Source organism: Antennarius striatus, chromosome 4 (genome assembly GCF_040054535.1).
Source record: "Antennarius striatus isolate MH-2024 chromosome 4, ASM4005453v1, whole genome shotgun sequence".
In the NCBI taxonomy this organism is placed as follows: Eukaryota; Metazoa; Chordata; class Actinopteri; order Lophiiformes; family Antennariidae; genus Antennarius; species Antennarius striatus.
Genome location: NC_090779.1, coordinates 24,449,728 through 24,462,896, shown reverse-complemented (window position 1 = coordinate 24,462,896; position 13,169 = coordinate 24,449,728). Strand labels below are relative to the sequence as shown.

The 13,169-nt window shown below is 47.3% G+C and overlaps 1 protein-coding gene across 7 annotated transcripts in view; it reads left to right on the top strand.

Annotated features, from left to right (window-relative positions):
• The window catches only part of LOC137594442 (UPF0606 protein KIAA1549L-like), a 75,257-nt gene that overhangs the window by 27,194 nt on the left and 34,894 nt on the right, over positions 1-13,169 (top strand). For 6 of the 7 annotated variants that reach the window (XM_068313909.1, XM_068313907.1, XM_068313912.1 and 3 more), the window contains exons 8-14: positions 3,944-4,003; positions 4,677-4,837; positions 5,082-5,253; positions 5,741-5,901; positions 6,535-6,570; positions 9,699-9,889; positions 11,544-11,689. In XM_068313909.1, coding sequence (XP_068170010.1) covers positions 3,944-4,003; positions 4,677-4,837; positions 5,082-5,253; positions 5,741-5,901; positions 6,535-6,570; positions 9,699-9,889; positions 11,544-11,689 — 927 coding nt within the window. The remainder of the gene's footprint in view (positions 1-3,943; positions 4,004-4,676; positions 4,838-5,081; positions 5,254-5,740; positions 5,902-6,534; positions 6,571-9,698; positions 9,890-11,543; positions 11,690-13,169) is intronic. The other variant, XM_068313913.1, reaches the window with a different exon arrangement.

Genomic DNA, 13,169 nt, shown 5'->3' with positions numbered 1-13,169 from the left:
AAAACCCAAATCAATGTTGTTACCAAAGAAACAAGAACAAACTCCAACCAATCACATTTAGTCACACCAACACCTAGCGAGGAAGTATAAACACACACACACACACACACACACACACAGACAGAGGCAGAGAAATTATTAATGATTAATGAATCCATATGAATAATATTAACAATTAAATTGGTGATGATGATGACAAAAACAACAATCCTCATAATGATAATAATTATGAAAATGATGATGATGATGATAATAGTACAACATGATGGATGACAGGAGTAATACTTCTGATTAGTAATGATGACAGTAATCATCTTCATAATCAAAGCACCCCTCTCTGAGAGGCGGGGGGTGGGGATGGGGGGTGGGGGGGGTCATAAATGCATGGATCCATAAAAACCCATCAGGCTGAACAAATTGTCATCAGTAGGAGACAAAGTTATCAAGGCCTCAGTGACGTCCGTTGTCGGTAGTGTCACTGATGATGTAAACCACATGTGTCAAACTCAAGGCCCCGAGGGCCAAATGTGGCCCGCCACATCATTTTATGTGGCCCCTGAGAGAATTAAAGGTTTTAAAATAAATAGGTCAAAATTGTGCTTTGACTTAAAACTGCATTTCCCACAATGCAGTAGTTCAGCCCATTTGAACACTGTGAGCAAAGTTAACGTCTTGACTTGTTTTTGATGTTGTTTTTCTTTATTCATTGATAGTTTGATTATTGATTGATGGAGTTGTGTGGGTTTAATAACCTGACAGATTAAAATGATTTATGTTAGAACAGAGCAACAAGCAAACATTTTCTTTGTGTAACTATAATATTTGTAACTTGAATAAGTCATACATTTAGTTATTTAACATTAAGGATTAGTTGCATTTAATCACATTTAGTTCTATTTATTAGTTACATCTGGCCCTTTGAGGACGGCCATTCTGCTGATGTGGCCCTCAGTGGACCCCCCTTGGAAACTGTTTACTGTCGGGTTTTAAAGTCTCTGAGTCGCGACACTCACGCAAAAATAAATACATCATTTCTTTCCAGACGTCCGTAGCGATTTGAAGCTAAATGTTCAACAACACACAGGAAAGACAGTCGAAGAAATGTCATTTTGAAATCTGTCTGATCTCGACACTCATTTTCACACAATGAAGGTCTTGTAATCCGTGTCCAAATTAGCAAATGAGCTCATCTGTAAAACTCGTCTGGATGTTGGCAGCAGCCGAGCAGCTACGAGAGTTGGCTTCACTCCTCTTTGACATTTCATCCCTCGCTCGTCGCTCACCAACAATCACGTGAACACACTTGGACAACAGACATAGCCATGCCTAGCCAACAAATTACGGATGCACTGTACCACTTATCCATCTTCCCAGAGGCACCGCTAGACTATTATTGCGCGTTAGTAATTATTCACAGAGGCTATACGTTAAAATGAAGATGAGTAATTGAACTGCGACGCAGCGTCTGACACGAAGGTTTAATTTGGCATCGTTTAGTAGATGTTGTAGGAGCGGATCAGATTTTAGCCAAAAACAACATTACGTATGTCCGCTTTTTAAGAGTCGTCCAAAAATGATTAAGAGTTGACAAAATGAGCTTTTAGTGTTGACGCACTGCTGATTGGACGTGATTGGATGTGACTTTACACACTGGAGACATTATCTCCACTGCATCTTTATTATTTCAAGACTTAATATCTCCGCTAAATAGCCTCTGTCTTTGTGAGCTAATTGTCTTTCTCTATTGCTTTATTGTTTTGCGTTGCTAGTTTTTTTTTTTTTTCCTCCCCCTTAAGCTAAAAACAAACCAAAAGACTCAAATGTGCCCTTGCATCAAAATATTGTTATAGCGCAAAACCTTCGCCATAAAGTTATTTTCTAACAAACTTCGGTGTTGCCCTCAGGCTGTGAAGGTTGACTTGAAAACAACACAAGGAGAGAAACTTTGCCCACATCCCTCTGTGTGCTTTACGAGTTCCTCAGTTGCAGGAAGACAGCGAGTTTCACAAAAAATAAAAAATAAAAAAAGATATTAGCATTCAGAGCTTTATTCCAGACTCACCAGACAGGTTGGAGACAGGATGGAGGATTGCCAGCAGGGAAGGGATTACACCATCAACACAAGAGGAACAAAGATATTCGGAGCTGGGGGATGGAGAAGGGGTCTCTGTTTGTTCCACCGAGACGGACTTCAGGACGAGTCCCGTCTGTTTGAGCTGCTCTGATCGCCGTTACGTAACCGCTAGACGGAGATAGACGGACGCGGCTGCGTACGGTTCAAAACCATCGCAGACTGCTGAGAAGTCTTCTGCAGGACAATGCATGATTGATGACTGAGCGTATGTTCGACCTGCTTCTCAGAAAGTTATTCTATATTGTATGAGTGAAGAGGATGATGGGCTATATACGATGAGCCCCAGATATCAACCATCTCTCCAGTAAAATGCATTTTATTTGCTGCTCATTGGGTTTTCCGAAGTACATTTTCAAGATAATCTACTTGTGGTCTTGATCTTTGGAAAATCTTTCGGAAAGTTCTCCAGTAAAGATAATTCTTTAATGATTTGCATGAGGCAGACAAGACTTCCACTGGACGGTGACGGCGCCTCATCAACCTCATGAGATTTCACAAGATGTCAGACCCAATAGATGGGCCACTTGATCTCTGTCTGTATTACACACCGGCCCCCAATGCCTTCTGGGAGATTTTAAAAGGGCAAACAGCTGCACAGCTCCTATCATCCCAATCACGCTGTGGGCAATCTGTTGTCCGTGTCCCCTGGATGAGCTAATTTTAGAGCCGTGAGATTAGATTAGAATGTGTTTGTGCACACTCCGAACACCCAAAGGGCTGAAACATCAACTGCGTGGTTCTCATCCTAACATGCTCGGCATCGCCACGGAAACCTCGGGTGTTCCAAAAAAACAAGTTTCAAACAAAGTGAATCAGCGACGACAAATATGAACCATCAGTGGAGGAAACATCATGCAGACATCAGCGACGGTAACAGGTTCAGACGCATGGTGCGTTCAGGTGCAGAGGACTTTTATCTCACCACACCATGCAGGAAAACCCGTTGAAAATCATCCGTTGAAAGGCCGTTTACTCTTGTTAAAGTGATATTTTCTTAAACTGAGGCTCTGAATGAACCTGAACAATCCACCGGCTCCTAAGTGCTGATACGAGATTGTTCCAGCTTCACAAAGAGCTCATCTGAATGCTGATTGGACCAATCACAGAGCGACTGCAGCAGGAGCGTCGTCCGGCGTTAGCGTCTGCCGCCACGCCGTCCGCTCGCCTCCCCAGACAAAACGGCTGAAGGAAGATAAGTGGAGACAGACGGGATAAAGAACAGGTTGATGGATGACATGGAAGCAGGAAGAGGTGGACATCTTGACAAAGTGATGATGGGTAGATAAAGACGGGGGAGACGGTCGGGTGGACGGGAAGGGACAGGAGCTGCACAGGTAGAGAAGGAGCAAATAACAGATGTCAGCTGGATGAGGAGAACGGGGATGATGATCCGATCTTGACATTTTTTTATTCAAACCTCCTCAGAATCCCTGATTAACTCATTGGATTCATTGAACAGTGGAAATATTGTTAGCGTTAGCCTCCCAGAGTGAGATGTGCAGTAAAATTATAACCATTACAACCAGAATTCAGCTCAGAGAGTTTCTGAGGAAACCAAACAGTTTTGTTATTCATTTTTGTTTCACACCACTTCCCCAGAGACGGTGCGAGGCGGCGGGTTCATCATCGCTCCGTCACAATCTAAATGAGATCTCGTGGTTGGACGCCCCGTTATCCTCCAATCGTGTCACGTCTGCGGGTTTGAGATGGAGATTAGATAATCCGTGGAGGTTCTCCTGATGTTTGGGATGGAAATTTCGAGCTGGGGCGAGCCTGACTTGACTCTTCTCCTCCTCTTCCTCTCTGCAGCCCTTGAGTACCATAATCTCAACACGTCGATGGCGACCAAGACCTACTGGGTCATAACAGGTAAATTGCTTTGTGAGCGCACACACACACACACACACACACACACACACACACACACACACACACACACACACACACACACACACACACACACAGGAGTGCTGCTGTGCGATCAGCTGTAATCAGGAGCCGCATCGATCCGACTAAACAGCGGTTGGTTAAACGGCCCTGGCGCTCTTTGTTGTGCGACTCAGCAGAACAATATCGGACATCTCCCCCCCCCACCCCACCCCCCCCACCTCCTGCTCCCTCACCCTCCCCTCTCAGGGCGTCTTTAGCCGTTCTGTTCCTGGGAAAACCTATTTATGTATAATTCACAGCTTTCTGACTGGGGCGGAGGGAGCGATCACTTCACATCACATCACGACCAGGTGTGAATAATGCGTGTGTGTGTGTGTGTGTGTGTGTGTGTGTGTGTGTGTGTGTTGCCGCGGTAATGGTTTCCGGTTGAGCAGCTATTAAACAGACGGGCCCTGATCGCTCCTTCTCCCGCTCGTCTCCTGTCAGTTGTTTCTCTTTCCTCTTAATATCTTCTCAACTGGCCTTCACACCTTCACCCCGCTCACTCGTCCACTCCTCTCCACTTCCTCCAGTCGTTCATCGCCTCATCCGTCTCCTTCCTTCAACCCCTTCTTCTCACTTGAGTGCGTCTTTACCTCCTAAATCTTCCCAGTGATCCAGGATGTAGACAGCTCCTCTCTGGAGGCCAACTATCAGAGCTTCGCCAGCCTGATGGAGCAGCGGCTGGCCGAGCTCTTCCTGGTGGCGGGCAGGCAGGGCGCTCAGACGGCCCGGTCCCGGCGGGCCACCACCGTGGGCAGATACACCGTGCAGGTACGCCAAAAGTCAGTTTTGTGCACCCAGGCGGGAGCGGGGAGCGTTTGCGATGTTTCTGGGAGTCTACAAGATCCACAAAGGCGTGAAAAAGACCTCATTCAGAGGTTAAAGGTCAAACGTTAGGTGTAATCAATCAAGACGATTGGGGGCGGGGCTTGCATGGATGGGTAGGGACGTTGCAGTGTGTGACACCAAGAGTATGCATGTGTATGCATTGCGCTTTACGTAATGTCCACTCCAGATGGTGAGCATTCGCCGGCTGCCCGGGCCCAAGAACCCAGCGGAGATGACCTACTACGTCCAGCAAAACGGGGCCCCCGTCACCGGAACCAGCGCCGCCAAGACCCTCAGCAGCCTGGACTCGCAGACCATGGCGCTGACGCTGGGGTACTTTGTCCAAGTGCAGGCAGAACGTAAGCGGCGTGATATCCTACCGTGGGTTTACAGAGTGAAATGTGTCTGAGATATCTGGAGTTCTTACACTACATTTAGACTTCATTTCCCATAATGCAGCTCTTTAGCATCTCTTTAGGTCTTTTTAAATAAAACATAGAGAAATGAAACGGAGGCGACAGAACGTTCCCTCTCACCGTTCTTTCCCTCATGTTTCCTCAGAAACTATAATTAACAAATTGGAGGGACATCAGCGGCCATCACCCCCCCCTCCCCCCGCCATGGACTGAACGCGATGTTCTTGTGAAATTCATTTAGTTTCCTCTAACAAGCTCAGATGGAACAAACTGCGTCGGCCCTTGGCCCCTTTTGGGCGAGTTGTCCTTTTCATCGCTCGCAGCAAAAAATCAATTCAGGCTCAAGAGGTTTAAAGGAGGTGGTTAGCCTAGCTTAGCGTGACAGACTCCATTGGCTCGTTTATGCTGATGAAGACTCGTGTGTTTGTAGCCGTGGTGAAGACGCCGCCCGGCAACTTGTGGATCATGGCGGTTCTGACGCCGCTCTTCCTGTTGATGGTGGTGATCGGCATGGTGGCCTTCATCCTGTGTCAGAGAAACAGGGTCATCTTCAAAACCGGTGCCTTCAGGAGCTTCAAAACCCGCTCCAAGGTAGGACCACCCATGTTTTGATCCTCCTGCGTTGTGTTTTGCTTCCAACTTGTCTCCTCTTTCTTTTTCCATCTACACAAATGGAGCCTTCAGAAAGCTCTAATCCCACATGTAGACCTCAAGCCATTTGTCTTCCAGCCGCCAACCGCCTCACGGACGTTGCTAATAATGCATCTGTGAAGCCCAATCAGTCCAGAATAATAGGGCGCAGCGTGCTGGAAGGGAACCTCTGGGTAATTCTGGCCCTTCCACAAAAATAGAATTCACTCACCGTCCACTGATTTGAGATTAAATACGAATCGAGCGCTTCAACTGCGACGCGTGTCATAGACTGGTAGCAGCTGGCTGTGATCCGCTTGCATTGATTTCCTGGAAACGGTGACGCCAGAAGAACAGCTGCTAGTTCCATCGCCGCCAGTCAACAGACAAACAGGCAGTAAGCCGGCCAGCCTCACTGGTCCTGAAGCCACGCCTGACGTGATTGGTCTGTTTCTGAATCTGTTTCACGCTGGAAGTCTCCTCCCCTCTCCTCTCCATCATTAACCCTCTCCTCCCCTCCCCTCTCCATCATTAACCCTCTCCTCCCCTCTCCTCTCCATCATTAACCCTCCTTTACTCTTGTCTCCCGTTCAGACCTCCTATCGCAGGGAGGGCAGTTACCACCACCAGGTACTCCCCCCCCCCCCCAGCTGCTGGCTGTATTCTCTATCAGTGAATGAACGCCGTTGTGTGTCGACCAGCTTGTTTCCTTGTCAGCTGCTTATTCCTGCAAACCGCTGCATGTAGCTGCTGTGATGTGGACAGGACTTATTCCACCATCTTCATTGGCTGTTAGACATCAGTAGGATGAGACAGGAGGGGGCGTGGGGGGTGTGAATAAAAGAAAGGAATGTCGGCACACAAACTGGGACAGTCTATTTTTAATTTGTGCCACTCATGAAAAAGTGACTCAGGCTTGTGTCATCAGCCGAGACGGTTCCTCTGCCGGTTCCGTTCCCTCTCGGATGAGATCCTTCCGGCGTCGGAACCCTAAACGGACTCCCAGCTGGTTCTGGGAGCTAAAAACAAAACAAAAACACCCATGTTCGTGTTTCCCATCTCTCCAAACCAGTCCTGGCGTCGCGTCGTCCGTTCCTACTGCTGAACTCTGGGGTTTTGTTTGCATTCACAGTCGTTTCTACGCGTTTAATACCAATTTATGTTTGTTTTTAAAGTGAATTAAATATTAAATGTCCCAAACTGGGAACTGGTAAGCAGTGCCGCGAGGCTGCAATCGCTGCTCTTATTCACGGCGGTATTTAACCTCCTTCAGTTCCGAGCGTCGGCATCCGTGAGTAAACGAGATGAATATTTCACACATGGATTTAGAGCTTGTGGCATTATGGTAAACCGGAGATAAACACTTCCAGTTACGGAGTGGATCCTCTGCTACTCACGTCTAATCCTCATCGACTAACCTGGTCTGGAACGAGTCGGAACCATCAACAGGAAGTGAGGATGAGGACCGGGTGTGCATAAAAAAGCACACGTGCGTCCCCGGGAGACTCGGGGACGCAAAGTAAAACTTTTTGCCGCGTCGCACCTCATCCCGCCCCGGGAGGCGTCTAAGCACCTCCATCCTTCCTCCATCTTCTCTCATCTGTTCCATTCAGACGCTCTCTGGGACACTTCGTTCTCCTCCATCATTCACTCTGCTAGACATGAATTTATATCAATATGGCCGCGAGGGGAATGGAGCACATCTCCTCCGTCTGCTGAACCTCATCAAGCTGCTGTTGCTATGAGTTAAAATTAGACGCGAGCAGAAGCTTCTAGTTGCAGGCAGGGAAAATCAAAGTGGATAATTTTTTTGGGGGGGGGGTCGAGCTCCTTGGTCGCTTCACAAGGTCTTTATGGAGAGGAAACAGACAGACCCTGTGTCGCCTCTCTCAGCTCTTTATATATCATTCTTCTAAATGCGGAGAAAATCCCATCCATCCGTCTCTCTGTATGAGAAACCCGGTCGGCTGCCAGCGTCTTCATTAAACCGAGCTGCTCATACAAGATGAAGGATGTACCATTTGTTAAGTCAACACACTGTCAGCGGAGAGCGGAGGAGAGGGCGATGTTGACGCCGGAGACGGAGGGAGGGGAGGAAGAGGCAGCGACGAATAGGAAAGCAGGGATTCTGAGGGTGAAAGGAACAGACAGGAAGAGAAAGACCCTGGAGCCGGTGAGATGTCAGGCGCTCCTCTCAAGGTGAGGCCCCTGGGCGCTGTGGTTTCTGGGAATCCGTACCGTCTGTGTGCGTGACAGCCATTTCCCATCAGCCCCAGAGTGACACATCTTTGCCCGTCGATGCAGGCGGCGCTGAAACCACGCGTGATGTCGGCCCCTCAATAATCCACACGCATGATGGATCCCTCCTCCTCTGCCTGGCGTCAGTTATTCACTCGTATTTCCAGTACGGGTAAATATGAGTGAATACTTTAATATATTAATACATAATAAATGAACACACTTTTGTCACACTCCCATGATGCTCAGCTGTCAAGCGACCGTAGGCATATTAGCGTTTACAGCCTCCATGCATTTTATTTATTTATTAATTTATTTGACGTGATGGAGTGGCAGCGTCACCATCCATCACTTCAGCGGGTGGAGGATGCACGGAAACAAGTGTGCACTCCATCACTTTGTTCATGCCGTGATTGGACAGCCTGTGTGTGTGTGTGTGTGTGTGTGTGTGTGTGTGTGTAAGTGTGTAAGTGTGTAAGTGTGTGTGTGTGTGTTGGAGCTACCAGCCTCGTGTATGACCGATAAATTATTGACGATGCCATCCGGCCTGATGCTGAACCTCACATGCACTCAGAATTTTCGGAAGCATCATCAAATGCGTCCCATTTTAGAGCCACTCTGAATAGAAAAGGGGAGGCAGGAAATCAGGGTTTGGACTGCTTTGTTGTGTAACCCCCCCACCCCACCCCCCCACCCAAAAAAAAAAGGATCTTTCTCTCCCATTTTTTTCTCCTCTTTCTTTTATTCCCTAAATTGAAACGCGTTTAGTGTTTGCACAGAATGTGTCCCAGCCTCAGAGGCTTAGCAAAACACGTCTTCTGTTGCCTTTCTCTGCTTGTCTCTTTTTGACAAAACCCCCGACTTCAAAGGTGCTGTTAAGCTTTATTCCCTTTTTTTTTCCCCTCTCCCCTCTCTCTTTCATTATGTCGGCTGTGTTTTGGAGACAGATTAAAAAAAAAAAACTGGTTTCCGGGAGGGGATGTCCATCCAATTACCTTTATCTGAAATGGAAGCAACGCTTGTGGAAGTTTTTCTTTAATATTCCGGAGAGCGTGTTGCGTCAGCCGTGAAGCGCCCCTGACCTCAGAGACGTGGACTCGTTCGACTTACTTGCTGCCGATCAGACCCTGGACTTGATTTGACTTTCGCTCATATCACCAACATGAACATTGGATCCATTCTGTGTGCATGTGTAGAGCATTGTGTTGAGCTTGGTTGTTGCAGGAATCCTCCTAAACGCCATCAACTGCTTTCCAAAGGCGTTTAACTTCTGCTCGATCTGCGTCTAACCTGATCCGCCTGTGCTGACAAACCGTGATGCATGTGCTCCTGTCCTGCAGACCGCTGCTTGCTTCAATGCATCCGGAAAACATCAGTCCAACAGGCGGACCTAAATGCTATTTTACGGCTAGAAAAATTGACAATGGCAAACTCTGATGAGCTTCAAAGCGTCCTGACTGATGGGTTGATGTTGAAGCTGACGGCTTTACCCACGTCTGACGTGTTTTATCTCGTTCCAGCCTGTCCAGGGCTTCGACTACGCTAAGAAGCACATGGGTCGGACAGATGAGGCCGTGTCCGTCACCAAGGAGACGCTGGTGCTGGGACTTCCTGTCCGAGACGCTCCGCTGTCGCTGTCGTTGGATAAGAAGGTCCACCAGGACGGCACCGGCAGCAAGAGGCCTCCGTCAGCCGACGTACTCAAAGGAGGGTGAGAAACTTCATCAGGTTCCACAAACTGTTTTCCACGCGTTACGTCACCGGCCCCTTCAAACACATGGTAGATAACGCCACACGCTCCTCAACCTGAATTGACCTTTAGCAAAAGACGCAGTTTCTTTGCAGGGAGCAGTGAACTGGTTTCCGTCCTCGCCTCCCATCGCCGATCCCTCCAGATCTTCTGCAGACGGCGGAAGCCTCCGATTCTCTTCAACCGTTGGAGTCTTCAAGCTCGAGCTGATCAGAGTGTTTGAGTTGAGGAACCTCAAGCAGCTGTTTCAGTCGGCGAACGAGCCAGGAACAAAACCCTGAGCTGTTAGCAGGACCAGACCGTGTTTGTTCGCTCGTGGCGGCGTTAAGCCGGAGACAAGCCAACAGTAAGCAGGAGCGACTCCGACAGACTGACGCCATCTGACGATAAATACGGCGCGTCTTTAGCAGGGAAAAACATCAGTAACGCGTTTTACGAGCCGCGGGTTTTTATTTTACATCCTGATGTGGTGTGGACATTTTACGTTCGAGATTAAAAATCTTTGCGTTACGCAGAAGAATGAAGAAGAAGAACATGGAAAAACAGTTCCCGTTCCCACTGGACTGCACACGCGTGTAATTCTCCTCTTCATGTAGACGGCGATCAGTCGGTGACTCCAGAGTCATTTCCACATTCTGCGAAATGAGTTTTGCGTGGTTTGGTTGCAGGCAAACAAGCATTTGAAGAAAGAGAGAAGCACTTGATTTTTCATGATGAGGCTAGCACCAGATGTTAGCAGCGGAGCTCAAGGCACCTGCAGCAGCGTTCATTTATGGCTCCCTATAAAAAAAAAAATAAAAAAAAAAAAGATGCTAAGTCATCATTTCACCCTCATAATATAACTGCACGACAATTAAAACCTGCCCCGAATTTTTTGGAATCCTTTAAGCTATCGTTATTCATCTGATTTTTATTCAGGGAAAACAATATTTCCCTAAATTTCTTGAGGTCAAACTTCGACACGGACGTGCAAAAAAGGTGAAAAGGGGAGATCCTTCTCACTCTTGGAGACAAGTGAAACTATTACGAAGTGCAGCAACGCTTGGGCTCCACTTTGTTTCCTCGTCTGAGGATGGAGGACGCTGCAGGTGGAAGCCGAGGGTCCACTGTTTATACGGGACGCATTTATTCTGCGTCACTGCGTCACCTCCTGCTACGGCAGGCGAGGTGTGAAGCTCTATCAGCATCAACAGAACCTAAGCAACAGGTGGACGTGAGGACAGGATGACCCTGGTCTCAGGAGGGGTCGTGTGTGACCGCAGTCACTAAACAGCTGCAAAGAGATGGAAAATAAACACCAAGAGATGGAAAATAAACACCAAGAGATGGAAAATAAACACAAAGAGATGGAAAATAAACACCAAGATCGAAAACAAATCATCTTTGCATTAAAATATTTGACCCCCCCCCCGTCGTTTTGCGTTCTCTGCACACACACACGGACCGACACCACCTGTGCCTTTAACTAGTGTTTGGTAATTGTTCATCAATGTTTTGATATTTGAAGTCGATGTGTTATTCACCGTGACTTGATACACCATGAGACTCACACACCCCCCCCCCCGTCTCCCTTTTTTTATTCCTTTGCCTCTTTCTGTTGCCATGGATACTACAGGCGGTTGCCAAGCGAGGAGGAAGGCTCCATGTCGAGTAACGGCTCTGGGAAGCTAAACACCAGCAAGAGCTCGTCGGCTCGGAGGACGGCGACCACCAGCAGCAGCAAGAACGGCAAGGAAGAGCTGCACAAGAGGAGTGTCAATGGTGAGGGGGCGCCGGGGGGGGGACGGAGTGAAATACTGAAGACATAAGATACTAAAGAGGACGACGGAAACACAGACCTGCACACTCAAATTCATGCGATTGTAATTTACTTAACATGGGTGAAAGGAAAAGCGGACAAACAGGGGATGACTCACTGATGCATTGGAAGTGTTAGTGATGACACACACACTTATGTCACGTACTCCTCACACACTCTCAGACACACACACACACACACACACACACACACACTGCTCTTCATCAGAGACACTATTCACGCCATATTCAAAATATAAATAATATTGTGAGTCATGAAAGTCAACATTTTTGGGAACTTGAGACTTTCAATGAAATATGTTTGAATAAAGCAAAGGTGCAACGCGTGCAGGGATTTTCTGGAGAGGTCAGAGGTTGAATCGGTTAATTGATTATAAATAAATGATGTCACTTCCTTCTGGAGACACACAACACATCAATGGGTCCGCGACTGATTTATCCATCTGACTCCAGTCGCCGTTGGAGCTCTTCGCATGTATGAGAATACAGGAAGAGCCATAAACATGCGTTTATATCACAGGAAGTAGTAAAAGAAAACTCTGGGTGCACACGAGTGAGAGGAAACGAGTTCACTTCATCATTTAAATCACAAAATAAATAAATAAATAAATAAAAAGGTCATTATCAGCGTCTGTTAACCGACTCGTTCAGCTGAGACTCCGGGTCGTCACTCCGATCGCTAATAACGCTGCAGCGTCGCTGCTGTTCAGTGACATTCTGGGATATTTTTAATATCTTTTTGCTCCAGCAAACTGTTGTTCACAGTAATTTGCGTGATTTATAATGTTTATGCAAGCAAATGAATGGAACCCCGGAGGAGAGGATGAGTAATAGTCGTGTTTCTTCACTACTTTTCTCAGACAACCAGAGACGGACAGAAGCAGTGATTTCAGACAAGAGAGAGAGAGAGACAAACAGAAAGAGAGTCGTCCATCATCTCGTTCTGATAAAGACCGTGTCGAGTTCCACCTCGTGATCCAGATATACTCCGGTTCCATCTCTGGGAGCGTTCCCGTTCTTCGTCCTACTTTCAAAGGAATTGCAGAAACAAATAAAGAGCTTCTCGCAGTGTTGAGAAAAGAGGAACAATTCTTGAACGTTTCTCTTGATCTGGATCCCCTCCATGATAGATGATGATGTAAAAACAAAAAGTCTTGGGTCAGATCCGTTCTGGTATTGATTTGGATCAATTCCCAAACGGATCTTCATCCTCAGATCAGTCCTTGACCTTTTTTCGTGCTGAATGAAAATATTGAAGCGACAGCGACAGTGTCTTTAATCTGTAGTTCATAAAATGCGTCTCGGTACTCGGATGGCAATGAGCAGATCGCAGCACTGCAGACGTAAAGCGACGGAGATGAAATAACAAGCAGATTGTCATTTGAGTCACAGTGTTTATCTCCTCGTGTGCAGAAAACACTCA